The sequence below is a fragment of the Sciurus carolinensis genome, chromosome X (assembly GCF_902686445.1).
Source record: "Sciurus carolinensis chromosome X, mSciCar1.2, whole genome shotgun sequence".
Lineage (NCBI taxonomy): Eukaryota > Metazoa > Chordata > Mammalia > Rodentia > Sciuridae > Sciurus > Sciurus carolinensis.
This window is the reverse complement of record NC_062232.1, coordinates 85,475,311-85,498,652: the sequence shown is the minus strand read 5'-3', so window position 1 is coordinate 85,498,652 and position 23,342 is coordinate 85,475,311. Positions and strand designations below refer to the sequence as shown.

The 23,342-nt window shown below is 43.1% G+C and overlaps 1 protein-coding gene across 1 annotated transcript; it reads left to right on the top strand.

Annotated features, from left to right (window-relative positions):
* On the top strand, window positions 1-23,108 carry LOC124971312 (glycine receptor subunit alpha-4). The gene is made up of 9 exons (XM_047535077.1): window positions 1-71; window positions 3,476-3,606; window positions 3,887-3,954; window positions 4,567-4,790; window positions 4,928-5,010; window positions 6,791-6,931; window positions 10,463-10,677; window positions 15,669-15,818; window positions 21,268-23,108. Exons 1-9 carry the CDS (start codon window positions 1-3, stop codon window positions 21,556-21,558), a joined length of 1,374 nt encoding a protein of 457 aa, XP_047391033.1. The 3' UTR covers window positions 21,559-23,108.
* Window positions 23,109-23,342: the final 234 nt, after the last annotated feature.

Here is a 23,342-nt window from a genome sequence, read left to right as displayed (position 1 = left end):
ATGACAACTCTTGTTCCTGCAACCCTCTCCTTCCTTCTCCTCTGGACTCTGCCAGGGCAGGTCCTCCTCAGGTGAGCTGAGTGGGGTGAGAGAAGGTGCATGCAAACACTGGCAGGGGGTTGGGGGCAGCCTGGGCAGCTGGCACAGTTTCCTCTAAGTTTACAAAAAGCCCACAGTCTGGAGGGCTCCAGGGGAGGACACACCCTCCCCCACTCAGTACCCAGGAGTTTCCATATGGAGATGTCAAGGCTGGTGGGAAGGCTTCTGCATGGGTGAGAGTTTCCTGGGTCTGGGTGGGGGCTAGGTAGCAGAGCTCCCAAATGAAGGTTATCTAACTTGCCACCCAATCCAGTTTCCCTACCAGCTGGGCCACGTACTGCTCAGTTCCCTAAAACAACAGCGATATCTGACAGTTGTCTGCACAAGAGTCTTCAAGTAACATGGGTTTGCCCCAAGACCAAATGAAGATGGAGATGGGCTGCCCAAACTTTGGCCTTCTGCAATCACTCTGACTGTGCACACATGGCTGCTCACTGTCCCTTGAGGGGCACCAAGTGGCAGTCATTTCCTGGGCTTGCATGCAAGGCATGCTTGGGCTCCTTGTAAATATCCCCCAATCAATTGCCCCTTTCTTGTTAGATCAGGAGCCAGTCTAGGTTGACAGGGTGAGCTGAGCAGGAAAGATAGCTATGGCTTGGACTGAAGTGGTCATAAGAGGAGTATATCCCAAGGCAGAAAGAGCAAGTGCCACTGCAGTATCCTCCTCCTCCTCTTAAACCAAGGAGCACCCCAGACCTGCTTGTGTCTGAGGAATTGCTTATCCTACTGCTTGCAGATACATTGGCTGGCAGGCAAACGAGGATGCAGAGCACAACAATAAACTTTGGAGGTAAAAGCAGCTCAAAGTGGAATGGCAGTTCAGCTGGAGTTGACAGGAGGATACAGAAAAAAAGGGGGAAAGGGGGGCATGAAGCTGGCCCTCCTGGAAGAGAGGCTGCCACAAAGACCCAAGCTCCAGTGGCAGCTTTCCCACTTAGGTTTGGTGACTGAAAGCAATTAGAGCAAAATGGGCAATTTGATATGCCCATGTGGACAATATGGAAACTGAGGCCTAAAGAGGGGGAATGACTTGGCCAATGTTGTTCTGGAACCCAGTAACTGAATCAGAGTTCTCTCACCCTAACCCAGGGCCTTGCATGAGAAAGATTATCAGTTCTGGAACTTCCTAGGTCCTGTCAGTGTTTGGGACTTTTGCAGGAATGAAAGGAGAAAGGAGTGGGTGCACACAGTTGCTTTCCACTCAGGTCCTCAGGCAAAGTAGCCCCAGAAGTGGGGGCCAAAACAGGAACTGGGGCTGAAGTCAGATGAGCCCAAAGCCTGTCCCAGGGTCCCAGGGATGATACTAGGGGAGAAGTGACCTGAGACTGTAGGGCTGAGGACAGTATAGGGTCTGGTTGCTCCATGTGCAGGGCCATGTGGCCTCCCAGAAGGCAGGTGGCAGGTGGCCAGCAGCAGCAGCAGCACCTGGCTAGTGCGGACATCCTGTGGCGAAGTTGCAGACTTCTGCTTGCTCCAGCAGCACCATCAGCCTCCTCAGATTTCCATAACCTGCTCAGGCCACCTGCTCTGGCTGCTCCTGCTGCAGGCCAGGGTAGCCTCTATCTCCAGGGTAAGGGCTTTCCCCTGCTTGGGGGAATGCAAGGAGACAGGAATCTAGGAGGTCATGGCAGAGCTGCCACTGACCTTCCCCAACTCTGGTTCCTTAGCAGCTCACCCTGCCATGCTTGCATCATGGTACTGTGGTAGATTTAGTCTTGAATTCAGTAGCTCTGGATTCAAACCTTGGTTTTACCACTGACTGGCTGGATGATTGTGAAGACATCACCTCATGAGTCTTTAGTCTCCACATCTATATGTAATTGGTCCTTCATAATCATAGGTTCCACATCCATGGATTAAATGACAGGTCAAAAATATATTAAATTAATAGCACCTGTACTGAACATGTACAGACGTTTTTCTGCCATTATTGCCTAAAGACTATAGTACAAGTAATTGCTTAACATTTACATCATTTTTGGTCTTATAAGTAATCCAGAGATGATTTAAAGCATACATGAGGATGTGCATAGGTTATATGTAAATACCTCATCATTTTATATAAGGGATTTGAGCATCCATGAATTTTGGTGTCTGAAGGGGGTCCTAGAATCAAGCCCCCATGGATACCAAAGCACAACTGTAACAGGAATGTTCAGAAAGGACTGGTATAAGAACTAAATGAGATAACGTGTGTGGAGAATTTAGTAGGACATCTTAGCTATTTTTATTATCCTATAAGTCACTGGCTGGTACATGGGAAAGAAAGGCGACTGGCTCAAAGGAAACTAAGACCCAGAAGGACAGCAGTCACCCTGCTGCCCAGCTCCATGGTACAGGAGCATCCATGTCAGCAGTGGAGCTGGTTGTCATACCTAGCACAGGGATGACACCAAGATGAAGCAGGAGACACCTGGCCCAGCCAGAAATCCAGCATGAGCTCTGTCCCTGCCCCCAAAGTTTTGCTGAGTTTCTGGTCCCTAGTCTATATACTGGCCAGTAAACTGGTAAGCAAGCACACCAAAGGGGCTTTGCTGGACTTGAAAAGAAACTTCTCAAGGGAAAAGAAAGTTGGCTTCTAGACCAGGCCAAAGAATACTGGCCCCTTCCTCAAAATCAAGCTGTTCAGGAGAAAAGATGGGAGTTAAGCTTCTTTGCATGACCACCTACTGGGGTTTTTTCCCACGTCCATAGAGCTTCCTCACCATAGTTGAGTACACCTGCCAGCAGTGGCCATGGCCCTGAACAAAAACAACTACAACAAATGCCAGAAGCCATGCCTCCCTCTTCAGAAGTGAGCACTAGGTCTTGATCATTCTCATGTGAATCCCAAGCAATTGACACCAACTCTCAGAGATGCAATTTGTCCCTAAGCCCTTCCCATCCTTGGTCAGTTCAGATTAGCCAAACATCCCAGTGGCCCCATTATGAGAAAAACATTGCAGTGAGATGTCACTCTTCTTTGAGTGCTTTCAAAGCACCTTTACAAAAAGAACACTGTATGAGGCCATAGTATGGCATTCCAATTCCAACCCTATGGCTCACCAGCGCTGAGACTTTGGGAAAGTCACTCCTTTTTGAACCTCCATTTTCTCATCTATAAAATGGAAATAACGATCCTCACCCCCATTTCAAAGAGAATTGTAGGATTAAAAAGATCTAATCTATGTGAAAGTCATTTCCTAGGACTAGTGGCTGAGCCGCCATGTTGGCTTATGGCTATTATTGTTCTCCTCACTTTGTACATTGTTACTCAGAGACCCATTCTCTCATCCTTCTGCTTGATGAGGAGGCCAGTTAGAGGTGGATGAGGATGGGAATGGAGAATCTCTGACACATGCAACTGGCCTGAGACTTCTTTACCTCTCCTGTCCAGAGTGGCTTTGGCAAAAGAGGATGTCAAATCTGGAACCAAGGGGTCTCAGCCCATGTCCCCTTCTGATTTCCTAGACAAGCTTATGGGGCGAACATCTGGATATGATGCCAGGATTCGGCCCAATTTTAAAGGTAAGAATAAGTCATCCTATAAAACCACTCCCTTCTTATCATTTTTTGTGACACACTACCCAGTCAGCCACAGTGGCCTGCCCCAAGGAGGAAACTGGAGTTCCAGGGCTAGTTCTTATAGCTCAGAAATAGCCTCCCCTCTGTGTTGTCCACGGGCCTGGGTAGCCGGCACTGTCTTCTCCCAGCAGTGCCCTAGCCTGAAGCTCAGGGAGGGAGTCCTCAAAACTGCTCCATGTCTCCTGGAATGCCCTGCCAATGGGCTGTGCTTTGCTACCCTTAGGCCCACCTGTGAATGTGACCTGCAACATCTTCATCAACAGTTTCGGCTCCGTCACTGAGACCACCATGGTAAGGGGTCTTCTTGTTCCCCATTTCCACTCCAATGTGAATGGAGAAGCCCATCAGGCCATATACATTTCATACCTCTGCTATCCACTTCCTGCTTCATGGTCATGGCTAAAGCCATAGGGGTCTGAATCTGACCACTGGGAGATAGTTTCCCCTAACCTCAGACTTCCATAAAGATAAACTAGCTAAGCAATAGATGGTCAAATATGTGAAGCAGCTGCTTTGGAATTAGACAAACCTGGGTTCAAATACTGACTCTACTACCTAACAGTGGTGTTAGGCGTGTCTACTTAAATCTCTTTTAGTCTCAGTTTCTCATCCATAAAATGGAGATCAAGATAGCACTCTCCTCACAAGACTGGTGTGAAATTTAAATGAGATGATGCATATAAATGAAGTACTTAGCAGAGAGCATGGCACATAGTTAATGCTTAAACAAATGCCTTTTCCCTTCCCATATCAGCCTGGAACAGGCTCCTCCAGTGGAAAATGCCTAGTGTCCCCAAATATGCCCCCCAGCATTTCCTCCTCATGACTCTCCTGCCCATGTAGGCTTGCTGAGCCCCTGGGAATATCACTGCCTCTGACGGACCCATATCTGCACCCTCCCAGGACTACAGGGTCAACGTATTCTTGCGGCAGCAGTGGAATGACCCACGCCTGGCCTACCGAGAATATCCTGATGACTCTCTAGACCTCGACCCCTCCATGCTGGACTCTATCTGGAAGCCAGACCTTTTCTTTGCCAATGAGAAAGGGGCCAACTTCCATGAAGTGACCACAGACAACAAGTTGCTGCGCATCTTCAAGAATGGAAATGTGCTCTATAGCATCAGGTGCACCTGGTGGATGGCCAGGAGAGTTTGCATCAAGAGGAAGAAGCCAGATGGAGGCTGAGGGTGGGAGAAGGGCCCCCTGTGCAGTGCTGGATCCCAGTAAGCTGATGTCACTTCTTTCTTACTGTCACCACCAGATTGACCCTCATTTTGTCCTGCCCGATGGACCTCAAGAACTTTCCCATGGACATCCAGACCTGTACGATGCAGCTGGAAAGCTGTAAGTGTCTCCAGGAAGTCATGGAGTAAGACCTAAAAGAGCAGCTAGTTAATCCCCATTCCATGATATCCTATGTAGTAGAAGGGTCTCTAACAGTCGGGACTTATCTACCCAAGTGTACACAGATAATTCTTGGCATAGATGATACTAGAAGCCACAGCTTCCTGACACCCAGTCCAGTGCATTTTTCCTTTCCAACACTATTTTCTGGTATGCATGTTACAAAAACAGGGACATGGGAAAGCATAAGCCTGATACACAAATATGCTTGTGATGACTATGGAGGGTGATTTGAAAGGTGTCCTCTGCCCAAAGATATGTTCCCTCAGTGCCTAAAGTAGTTTTACATTTTTTCCCTGAGTTAAGACATTGAAGATGTCTATAAAAATGCCACTGTTGGGCCGGATAGGGGTACTCCTTGAACTCTGATTCCCCATGAACAGGGATAACCATTATAGAGAAGGAGAGGACAATTTCAAACATAGAATGTGACTAGAAAGGAGAAGCCACTCAAGGGTTCCTCTTTGGCAGAGGTACCAGTCTATGGAGGGCTGTCCTAAGTGCAGAGGAGCCAAAGGATGGCAACGCTTGGCCATCACCTGTTTCCATTCCTTCCCCATCTCCTGGGTGAGGTAAGACTGCAAAATCAGAAGACATCCACAAGCTTCTCAGAGAAGTCTCATAAAACTATTTCTAGCATATAATAACAGTGATGCATAGACTGTATCCTGTAGTCAGCTCTTTAAGAGTTCTTAAACCACAATCACATCCAGGTTCCCATCATCCCTTCACAACAACTCTGAATACTAAGTAGAGTTGGGCGCATTGGTGCATGCCTGCAATCCCAGCGGCTCAGGAGGCTGAGGCAGGAGGATCACAAGTTCAAAGCCAGCCTCAGCAACTTAGAAGCAACTTAGAACATGTCTCAAAATTAAAAAGGAGCTGGGGATGTGGTTCAATGGTTAAGTCCTGGGTTCAATCACTGGTACCAAAAAAAAAAAAAAAAAAAAAAAAGGAAGAAAGGAAGAAAAATAAGCAGAGCAGGTGCTGTTCTCCTCATTAAACAGAAGGGGAAGTGGGGAAGTAACTCACCCCAAGTCACACAGTTACTCTGGGTCAAGGCCCTACACTGGATTCTGTGAGTCTTAGTGGTTTTGTTCCCTTCTTGACTGACATGTATGAATTAGTCCTACATGTGGCATGAACCTTCATGCTAGCTATCTGTGAGAGAATTGCATGTTCAGATAGTAACTCTAAATTTGTCCCAATTCAAGGCCCTGGCTAGGAGTCTGTGGTATGCACATTGTCCCATGCATGACTGGCAAGATATAAATAGCTCTCACTTCCCTGAGGTGAAGTGGCAGAAGCCCTGGCTCTGAGGCTGGCTCAGCTTAAGACATGTGGTTTGTACACATGCTTGCTCCTCTGGGCTTGAGATATAGCAGGATGTTCCCAGCTGGGGTCCTTGATATCATTCCAATCCTCTTGGCCTTCATTCCAGGTCTGCCAGAATAATTTTTCTTTGGGCCTTTATCAAGCTTTAGAACTTGGTAGGAGAGTAGGAGAGGAATCTGGAATCTTCTCGAATTACCCACTTAGGACAGGCCCATGAGACAACTGAACAAATATTCTTTTAGTAAAAGTTTCCTTTCCAAGATGAACTTCAGTTCCTAAACTCCAGGACAAATTCTTCATCTGCTCTTTCCTGCTAGTACTAACACTACCTCTACTCCTATCCAACATCCACTCTGCAGCTCTCTGTCATCTCTGTCCCTTGCAGTTGGCTACACCATGAATGACCTCGTGTTTGAGTGGCTGGAAGATGCTCCTGCTGTCCAAGTGGCTGAAGGACTGACCCTGCCCCAATTTATCTTGCGGGATGAGAAGGATCTAGGTTATTGTACCAAGCACTACAACACAGGTAAGAACCAGGTTTTTTACTGTCTATGAGGAACAGGAGGGCCTCCAGATGGGAACCAAAGGGTCAAAGCAGCCAGCCTCTACAGAAGTCCCAGTCTAGGTGAGATATGATACTATGTGCTTCATACACTTTATCTCATTGTGGTCATGATTATCAACACCATACTGAGGTTAAATTATTTGTGCAAATCTCACAGCTTATAACTGGCAGATTTAGAATTCAAATCCAAATCTAAATTCAAAGCCCATGTTCTTGTTCTTGTCATATGAGGTACAGCATATGGGCCTGTGGCAGTGAGTGGCAGGAATGCTCCACTTTTCCTAGGTCCCACTTCATGCGAGAGCTGGGAAACCCACATTTGGCAGTAGTCAATGGCTGTGATGAACAGGGAACAGGCCTGAGAGCAGCAGTCAGTTTACCATCCTTATCTCTCACGTGTGAAATCTAGGCCCAGATGTGGAGAAGGGCTGCTTTTCAAGCCTGAGTATCTGCCCTCTGCAGTTTCTCTAAGAGTTGCTGATTCCTCATTTCCCCTGACAATTGGACTATAAGGAGCTCAGACACTAAGACTGAGGTAGCATACGGAAGGAAGGGAGATTCTGGGTCCCTCCTATGGTGTTCTGATACACTTTGGATGCTCCTTGTCAAAATGTGTGTGCACATATGTGGGATGCATGGGTGTGGAGAGTGGAGAGAAAAACAGTTCACTGAATTCAGCAAAGTCAGGTGGAAGTAGACATTGATGTAACATTCTGGGGCTAAAAAATTGGCAATTTTTATGTATGTCAGTGTTTTTCAAACTTTGGTATGTAATATATTTCCCTGGGGAGTCTGTTAAAGTGTTGATTCCTGGACTCTACCTCTCAGGGATTCTGATTACACATGCCAGAGGAATAATGCCCAGAAATTTGCATTTTAATAAGCATTCTGAAGATTCTGATGCAGGTGATCCAGGAAAAAATGGTACTCTGAGAAACTTTTTAATGTAGAAGTTAATTTTTTTGTATATGTCTATCTGGGAATTCCACTCCTTGGAATGTATTTTAAAGAAATGTTCCAAAATATCACATTGACTATAGACCCCCAGAGGGCTCCTGGGTCAGTGTTTATACTAGCAAAAATTTGGAATTGTTCTCAATATCCATCAGTAGGGCAAGGTTAAGTAGATTATATAGTGTCCCTGTTTGGTATAATAGTATGCAGGCATTAAAAAGATGCTTGCACAGGGTGCAGCGGTGCACACCTGTAACCCCAGTAACTTGGGAGGCTGAGGCAGGAGGATTACAAGTTCAAAGCCAGCCTCAGCAACTTAGTGAAGCCCTGTCTCAAAATTTAAAAAATAAATAAATACAAGGGCTGGGAATAAGCTCAGTGGTAAAGCACCTCTGGGTTCAATCCCTCAATCCCCAATACAAAAGAAAAAAAAAGATGCTTGCAAGGTGTATTCACATGGGAATGTACAAATTTTAAAAAGTAAGATTCAAAGTTGAATACACAAAACGATTTTATTGTGATAAAAGGAACAAATGAAATCCAAATGCATTTAAAATCCTAGAAGGAAATATGAGCACTAAATGTAAAGTAGTGCAAGATATGAGCAAGATACAGATATGAGCAAGAACTTTGGAGTCGGATAGTCCTGAGTTTGGATTCTGGCTGCACTATTTACTAGTTGAGTGTACTTGAGAAACATAAAAATCTCTTCATGCCTCAGTGTCCCTACCTGTAATATGGGAAATAATAATCATACTTGCCTCAAAGATTTGCTATAGGTTTAAATGAGACAACATCAGGGCACTTTGTAAGAGCTTCATAAATGTGAGCTTATGAATATTATCATTTTTCCTTTTTTCTAGTGCAATGGACTCAGGGATCTGTACCAATGCTCTGCCTCCCCTGCCAGCTACCTTCTAAATGAGTATTAATTGCATAATGAAAAACAATTGCTATTACAGGAAATGGAAGAAATGAACAAGGGGAAAGAAAATATGGGTACTTGGTAAAGATATGTCATGGCAAGAATCTCAGGGTGGACTCAGGGAACAGTAGGTAGTCATAGTGTTACACAGGTTCTCAAAACCTTAATCAGTCATTGATGAAATCACTGGGCTTGAGGAATCTGGTAGGCCTGATAAGAGTAAGCCTGGTTCAGGATAAAATAACAAATACATGGTTGGCCCTCCATGTCCACAGGTTCTACATTCAAAGATTCAACAAACTACAGATAAAAAATATTCAAGAAGAAACTGCATTTATGCCAAACGTGTACAGACTTATTTTATTTTTTAAATACATTTTTAGATTAACACAATACCTTTATTTTATTTATTTATTCTTCTATGTGGTACTGAGGATCGAACCTAGTGCCTCACATGTTCTATGTGAGCAATCTAACACTGAGCTACAACCCCAGTCCCAGAATTATTTTCTTTGTCATTATTGTCTAAGTAATACAGTGCAGCAACTATTTTCATACCACTTATACTGTCTTAGGTATTATATGTAATCTAGAGTTTATTTAAGTATGGGAGGATATGCATAGATTACACACAAAACCTAGGACATTTTATATAAGGGGCTTGAGCATCCACAGGTTTTGGCTTCTGCAGAGGGGTCTTGGAACAAATCCCCCATAGAAATCAAAAGATGACAATATACATCCCCACCATTTTGCCTGGGATGTCTTAGGCTTCTGCTTCTGGAGAATCTAGAAGTATCTGTTTTCTTAGCCTCAAAGCCATGGGAAGCAGGGTAAAGTAAAGATGGCTGAGCACTGGTACATGTACCTGAGGTCAATGTACCTTCTGTTGGTGGAATAGAATGCTGCTGTCTGATGCTCTATGGGAAACCACTGCCCACTGTCCAGAGCCAGTCTCTGTCAGGTATTGTTTACAGATGTTTGCTATACAACTTTTCTCACTTGCTTAAGATGCAGATAGTGTTTATCCCATTACTGTTGCTAGACAGCTTCTAGAATACTAGTAGGTGCAAGCAAGGCTGCTGAGATCTGAGTAGTCTGAACTAATTGCTTTAATAATGATAAAGCAATAATAATAGCTACCTATGAGTTCAACACCTCAAATACATCATTTTGTTTAATTTTTCCAATAGCCCAATGATGGCATTGATATTGTAACTACTCTGTTTTACAGGCAAAAAGACTGAAGTTCAAAAAGCTTGGGTGTTGTGCCCAAGGTCACACAACTAGTAAGTGAAAGGTTCAGGATTCAAACCCAGTCAGTCTGACTCTGGAGCCTTCTTGTTTTCTATCCTCTTGCTGTGCTGTCACTCAAAAGACCTCCAGCTGGAAGCTAGTGCTGGGAGTAAGAGGGCATGAACTTTATGGCCACTGTGGGAATTTTCTTAGTACCTACGCAGCACTAACTGTGGCCATTTTCAAAGGTTAATTTATTGGCCCAGTTGAGGTGCCTCGAGGCTGGTCAACAGAGATAGGAATACCCTAGTTCCACTCCTTAGGATCAGGAGAAGGCTGAGGACCCAGGGCCTGATACTTCACCTCTTTCCTTGCAGGAAAATTCACCTGCATCGAGGTAAAGTTTCACTTGGAACGGCAAATGGGATATTATCTGATTCAGATGTATATTCCCAGTCTACTCATCGTCATCCTGTCCTGGGTCTCCTTCTGGATCAACATGGATGCTGCCCCTGCCCGCGTAGGCCTTGGCATCACTACTGTGCTCACCATGACAACCCAGAGCTCTGGTTCCCGGGCCTCTTTGCCAAAGGTGAAGAGATGCACAAGGGAACCTGCTTGCCATCAAGTTCCCCATGTCTTATTCATCCCATGCTCCTTCCTGCTCACTACTGACCTTAGATTTAAGGTTTAAAAGTGCCATTGAGTGAGAACAGGCATCCAGCATGCTCTCTTCCCCCACAATATATACTGATACTATAGATAACAACATGGAGGCTGAGGTTAGGGACTCTGTGTGGCTAGAGAGGGAATACTTTCTTCAGGAAATACTAGTATGTCCAAGATCAGAAGACCCTTATCAAGTATAAAGTCCCACGCCCTCAAGGTACAAGTGAGGATACAGCCCAGATGGGTAAAATGACCTTCTCAAGGTCATGTCTCACCAGAAACAACTGAAGTAATATCAGGATTTTGAACCAACTTCTGTCTTCCTACTATGTCAGAACCAAGATACTATTACAAAGAGCTCTAGATTTAGTGTCTATTCTTTGAGGATGAAAAAATTTTGAGGTAGCAAATAGCAAATAAAGGCAATACATTCTGATCATCTGGGGCCTAGTGAAGTTTGGATTACACAGAAAGATTTCTGCTGATGGGACTGCCTCATGTCTTCCTGTAGGCAATTTAGAGGTCACTTCAAAGTCCTTACAGCCAGCAAGGCTCTGAGTGCATCAGGGAGTTAGACCATTCATTTATTCAATAAATATTTATTGAATATGTATTATGTACCAGACACTGTACTTGATCATGGAAAAATAATGGAAAGGAACAGTAACACAGTTCCTCCTGGATCTTTCAGTGAACACATTCCCTCTTGCTCTGATTTGTTAGGAACCAGGACCTATGATTTCCCTTCTCTCAGTGCTTGTTCCTAATTAGACATTTTTTACTGGGGACTTCAGACAGGGGGTAATCTGTGATATCCATGGCAAATTTATGAATTTGCTATATAGGGGGAACAGTGGTTAAGTGTATGAAATTAGAGTCAGGCCAATTTGGGTTTAAATCCCAGACTCATCATTTACTAACAGTGTGATCTTAGGTAAATTCCTTAACCTCTGTCTTGCTTGTAATATGCAAATAAGAATATTATTGCAGCTGCACACAGTGGCGCACACCTGTAATCCCAGTGGCTTGGGAGGTTGAGGCTAGAGTATTGTGAGTTCAAAGCCAGTTTCAGCAATTTACTAGGTTAGGAGTAACTAGGCTCTAAGCAATTTACCAAGACCCTGCCTCTAAATAAAATATAAAACAGGTGGGGAATGTGGCTCAGTAATTAACCAACCCTGGGTTCAATCCCCAATACCAAAAACAGAAAAAAAGAATGCTATTGCTAAAAAAATATATATAATGTATCAATATACGGGGCAGTGTTTGACAGTAATAACCACTCAATAAATGTTAATTATTCTTATAGTTATCATGTCTCAGATTTGAAAAAAATATGAGTGGTGGATATGGGAAAGCAACTAGTATTGACCACAATTATTTTTGATTTGCTGAGAAACCACTGAGTAGTAGTTCAAGAGGTAGAAACAATGACAAAGCTCAGATCAGGATTAAGTGTCCAAGGAGAAGTTGTTGGGGTCGCTTCCTATAAATATGTTTCCTAAATGGTCAGGGATATTGATGAGGCTCTGAGAGGCAGTCTGGATTTAGACAAGGGCCACAGGGGCCAGGCTGGGCTGTGGTAGCTATGTTATGATAGTGGCCTATATGGAGACCAGAGGCAGTAAAGTAGTTCAGCTCTAAGAACTCTGCCCTAGTTTATTGCTTCTGCCACATCAAGGAGATTCTTCTCTAACTCAGGGAGCTACTGCAATTTATGCCTTCTTCTTGCCAAGAGAACTTCCTTTTCAGGCCCCCTCCTGTGAGCGAGCACAATCCATCTGCTCCAGGAATCACTTAGTTTCCTCATTTGGAAAAAAAATAGACTTTGTTGGGAGGTTGTTTGTTTACAACATTTGGTACCTTCTCGTCTGATTTTAATGACTCTTTTTGGCCTCATTGGCCAGTAAGCAAAATACCAAGGCATGTACCCCAAATGAAATAGCCACATTAGCCAGTCCCACAGAGCAAGGAAATTAGTAAGCTAGGGAGCATCTACTCACTCTTGATTTGTGTAGCATTAAGTTCAGTGGAAACCCAGTGGAAAGAGATGAGGCCAGGCCAGGAGCTTCTGAAAGCCACAATTCCACCCCATGACACGACTTCAGTGTCCTGGATAAAAGTGGCAGAGACTTGCTTTTGTAGGGGGACTCAGTTGGGATATCCATTCTCCACGTTCCCATGAAACCACTCCTTCTTTGCCCTCATGGGGGACTTCCAAAGACACTGACCACTATCTTCTTGCCAGGCCCTTAATCTCCACAAATGCAGATGCCACAGAAAAGAGTAGAAGGGTTAAATGCAAGTTTTTTCCAGATACTAGTGATTAGAAATAAAGTTGTAGAATGAGCAAGGACCCAATTCTCTCTAGATCTTGTAATCTAACTAGCCTTTAGCTATTGGGGCAAGTAGTGGCAAAGAGGACAGAGAGAGCAAGTAGAAGCCAGTAGAGAAAAACATATTGCTAAATCATCTATCCTTTCATTCATTTAAAAAAATTAACTGTACCAAGAACTCACCTGGGCACTGGGACTAGAACAATGAAGAGCATATACATAGTCCCTGCCATGGAAGAACTCAGTCTATAGTGGAGGGAATGGTCAGGTATATAATGGATGCTAAGAAGGTAAAGATAACCTGGGCACATATAGCAGAGCAACCAAGACAGACTGGGAAGATCAGGGAAGGCTTCCTAGAATATGTGGTATCTAAAGTGGAAGCTGAAGGATATATAAAAATTATCCAAGTAAGGAACAGAAAGAAAAGCAGAGATTGTCTTCTTGGAAAACAACTAAAATAGTTTACCATGGTGGATCATAGATTTCAAGGGGCATGATGAGGCTGTAGAGATAGGTAGAGGCTCCATGTCAAGGTTAAGTGGAGTATGGACAATAGCATAAGGGTAATAAAGAACCGCAAATAGGTGTAAGTGGGGGGAGGGTAATATGATCACATTTACATTTCATAAACAAAACTCACTACTGTTTAGAGAACATATTGGAGGTGGCAAGAGTAAAAGCTGGGAGACCATTTAGAAAACTGTTGTAGTTCTTCAGATGAACTAGAATAGTGGGGGATGGATTCCTGAGATTTAAAAAAAAATGTATCGATACAGTCATCATTAACAAGACTTTCTTCCTAGTGCTTAATGTGTCCTTTCCTTTGATGGTGCAAAGCCCTTCATTATGCTCCCTTGTCATTGACTCATCATTGATCTTCACAGCGTGCATTTGACATCCCTGGGGGCACAGTGGGACTGGGAGATGGAGAATGAAATAGGATGCCTTCTTAGTAGGTGGCAAAGTGGAGACACCAAGGGATACCTAATCATGGTTGCCTAGCAACCCATCCCACCCTTTGTGGAATTATACTAAAAGAAGTAGAACAGGATTTCTCAGCTATTGCCTTTTGGGGCAAATAATTTTTTGGTGTGTATGCTGTAGGGAAGGGCTGGACATTTGTAGGATATTTACCACCACCCCAAAATTGTACAACCAAAAATGTCACCAAACACTGCCAAATGACCCTAGGGTAAAGTTTTTCTCAGTTAAGAACCACTAAGGTCAGGGGTTGGGGATATAACTCAGTGGTGAAGTACTTGTCTAGAATGCCCTGGGTCTGATCCCCAGCACTAAAAAAAACTAAGGTAAAGAATTATCCCAAGATACCTTCTCCTTACCTGGAATACATAGCACCCTTGCTGCCCAAAATAATAGAAGCTGATGAAAGAAGTCATGTGTCCTGAATTCTATACTTTCTGGGGAGCCTTAAGGTATGAGCTCAAAACCAGGTTGAAAATTATATCTGGTTAAGAAGGTGAAAGGATCTCAGAAATCTGAGCACTTCCCCCCTCCAGGCCCTGCCCAGCTATAGCTTTGTTCCAGGAGAGGTCAATGTTTAACCTTCACAGGGGTAGTAGGAGAGAAAAGTATGTAAAGACTGCCAAGGCAGGTAGTGAGAGGACAGCACTAGAAAGTGGATAACTGCATGCCAATGGTGCAACCCCAGGATACTGCCCTGTTTTCCTCTCCAGGGTGAGCTCCATTCCTAAGTAGGCACTCTTGGAAAGAGCAGGAAAAATCAGAAGGACAAGGGAAGAACCGGGTAGACGAGGAAAAGGAAGGAGCTCCTAGACTGTCAGTGAGGTTGCAGTGAGGTAAATGACAAGGTCACTGAATTGAAAACCTATAACCCCCAACAGACACCTTCTCGTTGGATGTTTGCTAAACCCTTCTCTCTGACCCTTAAGTGTCCTCATATCTCTCACATGGGCATAGTGAACCCTGCCCAATTACCACCAGGACTGTGAGAATGTGAGGAGATAACAGAGGCAAACAAATGCAGTGCTCATGATCATTGCTATTTATTGAAAGAAAAGAATCAGAAGAATGAAAAGAATAATAAAAAGCAGAAGCAAGCTCGCTGCAGTGGTGCATGCCTGTAACCCCTGTGGCTGAGGCAGGAGGATTGCGAGTTCAAAGCCAGTCTCAGCAGAAGCCAGGTGCTAAGCAACACAGTGAGGCACTATCTCTAAATAAAACACAAAATAGGGCTGGGATGTGTCTCAGTGGTCAAGTGCCCCTGAGTTCAATCTCTGGTACTCCCCACAGAAAAGCAGAAGCAGAAGTAGAAATGCAAGAAGAATAAAGGAAGAAAGGAAAATAAGTACAGGTAAGAAATGCAGATGGAAGTAGAAGGTGGAGAGTGCAGAGGGGTGAAGGATGAAAAGTAACTCAATCTCTTTGACATGGGCCTTCAGACAATGGGACATATGGTGGAAAACTTCCTTAAAAACCACTAGAAATTCAGGAAAAAACTGAAGAACATCAGGCAGTTGATACAGGCTAGAAATCCACTGGATAGGTCATGGAAAGACTTTAAGATGGATGACTGCACTATTGGTGGATGTTCTAGGTATCCTATGTGAAGGCAATTGACATCTGGATGGCCGTGTGCCTGCTTTTCGTGTTTGCTGCCCTGCTGGAGTATGCTGCTGTCAATTTTGTCTCCCGTCAGCATAAGGAATTCATGCGACTTCGAAGAAGGCAGAGGCGCCAACGCATGGTGAGTAAAACGATGAGGTATCTGCTTTCTTTTTCCTTTGGACTCCTTCTTCCCTACTACTACTCCCACAAACCAAGACACAATATAAGCTTCAAGGACTGGACAGGCAATCAGGAACCCTGGATTTTAGTCCCAGGCTGGGCACAGTTAAGCTAAATACTTTAACCTCTTTGGTTTTGTTTCCTTATCTATTCAATGGGACATTAACCACTATAAGGCAGTATGGTAGAACTCATAAGAGCATGGGCATAGTGCCTGGCATAAAAGAAGCACTGAAAATGTGTCAGTATTAGAATCTTATCAAGTTAGTTCATATGACATTGCTTTGAGAAGCAGCAATGGTTGCTTCTGGCTCTCTCTGCACCCAGAAGGACCCCAGGTTTTCTACACTAATCAGTGGTAAAGAATTCAATAGTCAGACACTGGTGCCTTTCTAGGGAAGCATTATAAGAGTGTACCTGTAATTAAGCTAGAATTGAAAGACACAACTTGCCTCTTCTAGTTGTTGGATTTCTTCTTAATCTTCATAGGGCACATCAGAGTTGTTGGGTTTGAACTATTGTTCTCCCTCACTCTTGTTTGTTAGTCCCATTTCTTCTACAGTAGAATGATCACCTAGGGAAATATAAGAGGAAGCTTGTTGTCATGACAACAGAGGCAGTTTACCCTCAATTGCCCAGAAAATAGGTGCTAAGTAAGTTGTCATGACAACAGAGGTACCTGGGTTATCCTCACAGAAGCAAACCTCCAATTATGAGCAAAGCTAAAAAGTCTTTGCTAAGCTACATGCTAGTTGCTTAATCTCCAGGGACACAGAGTTCTGTTCTGTCTTCAACTGTGACCTCATGTTTTCTGCCTAATTTCAAGACTTTAAAACTAAAGGGGCAAGTGTAGAATGACCTCTAGGGGATAGAATACAATTATAATTGCCTAGGATATGTGGTGCCATAGATGTGACACCCAGTGCAACACACACATACAGAATCCTGGCTCTAGCCAGTCTGAACCACATCAAACTCTATCTATAGTTTCATGCTCCTTGCTAAGGCCCTTCTATGCAGAGACCAGGGCTGCTGGATCACGTAGGGGTTTGTCCAAATTTATCTACTCTTGCCTCACTTCATCCCTTTAATTAGGCCCTGGGCAGCACGCCCTCTAGTGGATTGATCTACAACTACATGTTCTTGGGTATGACTTTTTTTGAAGACAAAAGCCTTTCCAGTCCCATATTGAGGGTTGGGGTGGAAATACAGAATTGGCAGAGGAAAAGAAAAGAGGATTATCCCTTTTCTAAGCTATCTGTCCCCACCCCTTCTTTAGTTGGGTCAAATCTACCTCCAGCTACCAAAATCTTATTCTTATAGGGGGTCTGACCTTGATGACTTCTGAATGCCTTCCCTGGAAAAGAAAACAGGTCCCCAGGCAGTCCAGAGTCGTTTTCCCAGTTATATTGCCTGTGTTGATGTCCCAGCCACCAAAAGATTGCTAAAGTTACTGTAGGCCTACCCCAGGTTGACAGTAGTCCCACCTCTTTTCCTGCACTCACTCAAATATAGTTTGACCCTGAGCTCATAATGGAGTCTGTCATAACCAGTGCTCAATTATTACAAAGTTATAACAACAGCTTGGGGCCTGCTTAGGACCCTGGGCCTTCCTGAAAGTAGTCTGAGGTTTATTTTAAGGTGAATAAACCTGTGCCATAAATCAGGTTCCTTTTCAAGTCTCCTAAAGTTATTGCCATTCCAGTAGAACAGTATGTAGCAGGAATCCTATAGGCACTAGGAAGGCTGAACAAGTTGATGGAGAGTTCATCTATTACTAGAACCTCTCTGGGTCCTACTCTTTCAGTAGAAGGAAACCCTTGACCAAGAAAAAGATAGGGGAATTCTAGGAGCCAGCCAGCCAAGGGTCTCCAGGCTTAATCCTTTTCTTCTCTAATCTCTCCTCAATCACCCATTTCCACTATATGGAGATCTCCTTCCATGTCACTTATTAAAATGTTTGAAGTTTTCTCCATGTGCTTCTGCTTTATCTTCCCAGTTGGTCTACAAGATTCACAGGGAAGGATGTAGTTCTATTTCTCATCACCTCTGCAGGCCCTCGCACCAGGTTCTAAACACAGCAGTCACACAACCCAGACCACCAACTTTTGCAGCCTGTTTGGTAAGAGTACTCTGTCATATTGGGCAGAAAGAAAACCTTGCCATTTCATATTGGGCAGAGAGAAAACCCTGCCATTATCAACAGAAAAACTTGAGAACTGAAAGAACTTTCAAAATACTGCCAAGTTCTCTCAGGAACTTGGTCCCAGAACCCTGCTCATGTTTGCCATCCAGCTCCCTCCCCCATCTCCAATCTCTTTTTCCTGCCTCTCTCACTTCAATACTGATTACTTCACCTCCCACACTGTGCCTTCACTCCCCAGCTTGATTTGGAATATCTTTTCTCTAGTTTCTCAGCCCTCCTCCCCTACAGATATCTGGAAAAAATAAGAGTTCTGTTTCAACAGCAATGGAAGTCACAAAGTGGTATTTATGGCTCCATTTTCCCTCCCCAATACACACATACATGCGTGCGCACGCACGTGCACACGCACACACACACACACACACACACACACACAGAGTTCACACACCTCAGAATTTGCCCTAAACAGATAAGACACAAATTCAGGACCCCTGTCCTTGGATTTCAGTCCACTCATCTTTACTCCGCCAGCTACAAGAAATACCTGTTAAAATCAAAAGGACCTAGAGCCATTAACCCTATTGGCTGTATTTTCTCTCCTATATGAAATGGCTTTTTATGGCCTGGGGATTATTTCCAAATAATTCCTTTTAGATTTACTGTGATTGGAAGAAAGGAGAAATAATTGGATATAGAAACAGAAATACCAATTGTAATCAAATCTCCCCTGTAGGAAGAGTGTGAAAATGAATTAGAGAGTATCTGTGAAGTGAGCCAAGTCCTTTGGTGAACGAGACAATGGGAATAATCTTGAGCTGAGAGCTAAGACTTCCCTACTACAATCACTTGGGGTTGAGGTATAACTTCAGTAGCGAATTACCTCTGACCTACCCACATACAACTCTTCCCACAAAGATCCTGATGAATCAGGGATAGGGCAGCAAAGCTCTCAGGTGGGCAGATTCTTTTCTATGCCAAAATGCTAATACCTTTCTGGACATCGAAGAGCATCAGACCATCGTGCAGTGTGGGTAAGGAGTAATTATTTTTCCGGCAAAGTATTTTGTAACTCAGGGAGATTCACTTCTGTGTAAACTTTGGGTTTGAGACCTTGAAAGGATGCTGGCTGCATAAGAACAAAAAGCTATTCTCTTCCTATATTCTGAAGCATGTGGTTCATCAGTCCATTTGTCCACTCCACAGAAATCTACTGAGTACCTGTTATGTTTCAGGCACAGGAGTAGACACTGAGAACACAGTAGTCAACAAGACCAACACCATGCTTACTGATAGGCTTGCCCTTGTGACAGGTCAGTTTCTGGTGATATAATAATCAAGGGCTACTAGGATTTATCACACCAATTTCCAACTGATATTTCAATGTGCTACCACAGGTGAAGAGGTCCCATTATGAAGATCCTATGATATCCCTCTAACAGCGCAAAGTGTTTAAAATCTATTTGTCCCACATTTTAAATATATCTATGTCATACCCATACAACACACCTGTATCTTTTTCTTATAATTATACTAACTACTTTAGGTAGGTGTAGGGTGTTTTAACTTTTTCTTGTTTGCCTTGGACTTCCCTAGTTTTAGCACTGAAAGACTCAAGTTTAAGGAACCCCCTCAGTTTTGGGCAAATAGAGATGGCAGTTGGCACTTCAGATGATTTCTTTTAGATAGTTGAAGATTTTGCCCCAAAACCTTCAATACTTTTTAAAATTATAAACATCTTTCAAAAATGTATTTCTCAACATTGCCCTTTAAAAGGAGATAAAATCAGGCTTGTTTGGGTCTTATATAGAATAAGAGTAATTAGGTTCTAAATGGGGGGTCTGAGAGCCCCTTATATTACTAACGCTCTATTGATCACTCAGGGGCTTTTGTCTTCTCTTTCTTCTCTCTCTTTCCTATATCTATCTTTCTGTCTTTACTTCCTGGCTCCCGTCTGACTATTGGATCAATGAACTTTCTGCAGTCTGCCATATTACTTAGTACTTATATAAAATTTACCCTCTCAATGTTAATGTGCTTATCATAATGCATGTATTATATATGAATGGAATATGCATTGGGTAATAAATGTTGCCTCAGATGTATTGACCCTTATGTCAAATCTGTTGCTCTGCTTGTAAGTACACATATCTGTAACAGAGTGATTAGCTTTACTCTGTTTTGGTAACCCATTATTTAAAACTTTGAGAATTCTCAGCTTTGAATCAAGATAATTTAAAAAGACACTATATTCAAGAAGTACTATTTCTAGAGCTTTTGAAATTCATAAAAAGTCAATTTCACCAAGTCTAAATATCTTAGCTTCATTATCTGATGTTTTATTTATTGGAACCAGGAACTGAACCCAGGGGCATTCAACCACTGAGCCACGTCCCCAGAAGTTATTTTTATACTTTCAAATTTCAAGACAGGGTCTCACTAAGTTGCTTAGGGCCTCAATAAGTTGATGAGGCTGGCTTTGAACTCACAATCCTCCTGCCTTAGCTTCCCAAGCCACTGGGATCACGGGTGTGCACCACCATGCCTGGCTGTCTTTGTTTTATTGTTAACTACCAGAGATGACTTGATATTGCAATGTCCCTTACAGTTAGCATTTCACTGAATTTTAAATGACTTTAAATTATGTTATGCATTTTAAAAAGGCAGCTCAGAGCCTATCTGTAAATATAGATATTATAACATATCATATGTAGCACATATAGCTACTTAGCCTACATCTACTTCAAGAACAGTTTTGTGCCCATCCAAAAGCTTGGGCCTGGTGGATCTGGAGATTATCATTCTAAGTGAAATAAGCCACTCCTGAAAAATCAAAGGTCAAATGTTTTCACTGATGTGTGGAAGTTAACCCCCAATAAAGTGGGGTGGAGGGGAAGGAGAGGAGTTCAGTAGATTAGACAAAGGGGAATGAAAGGGAGGGAGGGATGATAGGAAGAGGAAAGAGTGGAATGAATCTGATATGATTTTCATATGTACATAGATGAAAATACCTAAGTGAATCCCACCATCATGGGGTCCTAATTATAATAAAATATAACTATGCTTGAATAATTTTTATCAGAATGGATTATACTGTCTGTATGACTAAAACTTATTAATTAAAAAAAAGTTTGACCTGGCCTGTATACACAGCCACCTTATCTGCATTAAGCTACATATGAGGAAATCATGTGTGGCCTGGTCTTTATCCCTCTGCTTTAGAGCTTTGACCTCAAATTTTGTCTTTTCTTCCTTGTAATTCCAGGAGGAAGACATCATAAGAGAAAGCCGCTTCTATTTCCGTGGTTATGGCCTGGGCCACTGCCTGCAGGGCCGGGATGGAGGTCCAATTGAAGGTTCTAGTATTTATAGCCCCCAAACTCCAGCCCCTCTTCTAAAAGAAGGAGAAACCATGAGGAAACTATACGTGGACCAGGCCAAGAGAATTGACACCATCTCCAGGGCGGTCTTCCCTTTTACTTTCCTCATCTTCAATATTTTCTACTGGGTTGTCTATAAAGTGCTACGGTCAGAAGATATTCACCAGGCACTGTGAATAGAGTGGGGGTTATAGAGTCCAGCTTATGGCTTTCTGTTTCTTCCTGGGTGGGCTTTCCCTCCCCATTAGAAGGTCTTGGACAGTTCCTTCCCTATATCCCTTTCAGAATTTCAACTACCAGTCCCAAAGCTATGTGAGCCAGTATTGCATGGTGAAAATGGTGGTTGTACTTATAAAGATGGCTCATCTACCCTAGTCCATATTTTCTCTATATTCTCTATTTCTCATGAGATTAAGGTCTGGCCTTGTTCCTAGGGCCAGGATGACTTTCTGCCTTTGCTGGGGGCCCTGTTTTCAACTACTCCAGTGGAGAATATTGAGACCATTGCTACTGGTTTCTAATGTTTGCCATCTTAATCTATACCAGTCCTTATCCTATAACCTCCCACCCAGGGCCAAACCCTTACTCAGCCCTCTGTCACTCCTATTGCAACCTCAAATAGAAAGTCTTTCCCATACACAAGTGCTGCCCTGTGTGACCCAGTCAGGTTTCCTTACACTGAAAGGAAGGCAGAGATACAAGTTTCCTTCCTCTTAACAAGGATGGAATAGTCATAGGCTGTACTGGGCTAGGAAGGTATTGTGAACATTGGGAATATGGCCCAACATAGGGCTGTTCAAGTTTTCTGTGAGAATTAGGGCAGAAACCCTTGGGCCCTCAGAAAGATCACCCTTCCATATCCACCTGAATTTCCTGGTCTCAGAAATATCTGTTCTATTCCATACTTAGCATGGTGGCACAGTTCATTAGGCTGCTGGATAGTGTAAACAAAAAAAAAAACTTTTCTCAAAGAAAAAAATTCCTTAAGAAATATATGATAAAAAAAAAGAAATATATGATGCTAGGAAACTCAAGAAAAGTGACTTCAAAGGTAGTAGAACTCAGGAAAAATATAAATACAGAAACCATCCTCAGAGAGTCTGTTGTTGACTAGGTTATCATTTGTTTCTTCTTTTTGCTCCAGTCCCTTTATTCTCCAGGACCCTCATTTAAAACTTCCTTCTCCTTCATTTCCTTTTAGTGAACAAATAATGGTGCCACGCAACTTGTTCAGAATAGAGTGGGCTTAAAAATTCCTGGGAAAAAACTAGGCATATAAAGGACCACTATCCTGGACAAACATTGACTCAACCAACCTCAGCATAGTAGCTGTAGAAGTTAGAGAGCCATAATAAGTGTTGTTTGTTCACCCTTCTTTTGCTTCTCTTTCTCCTTCTACAGCAAGGAACATTGAGAGGTATAGCAGTCAGTTAAAGCTACCAGAAATGTCAGAATAGAGAGGGTTGGTATGGTATGTTTCAGGCCTAACATACCACTGCAATGTGGGGAAGCATGGGCCTGGTGCACTAAGTTCTTTCAATTGACCTAACTATGTAGGAACAAAAACAAGATGTGAGAGATTAAAGTGTGGGAATAACAGCTGGACCAAGTGATCAAATAATCTCTTAGACATCCTGACCTTTTTTCTGGAGCAAGAATAATTAACTATGTGGGTCCAATCTTCTCTCTCCCTGTCTCTCTCACTCCATTCTCTTTTCCCCTTCCCTCCCTCGCTCACTCCACATGGTGTTCCAAATTGAAAGTCAATAACCCAATGATCAAAGTAAATGCTACAGTCAAACCAAAAACTCTGCTTTCTTCCTTGAGCTTGTCTGCTCTTTCCTGTTCACACAAATGCTCTTCTTGTTGGTCTCTTCATTTTGAAGAGAATATTCTAGGATGACCAAGGTAGCTTTTTGTAAGATTATCACTCTGGTGACAAGAAGACTCAAAATTTACA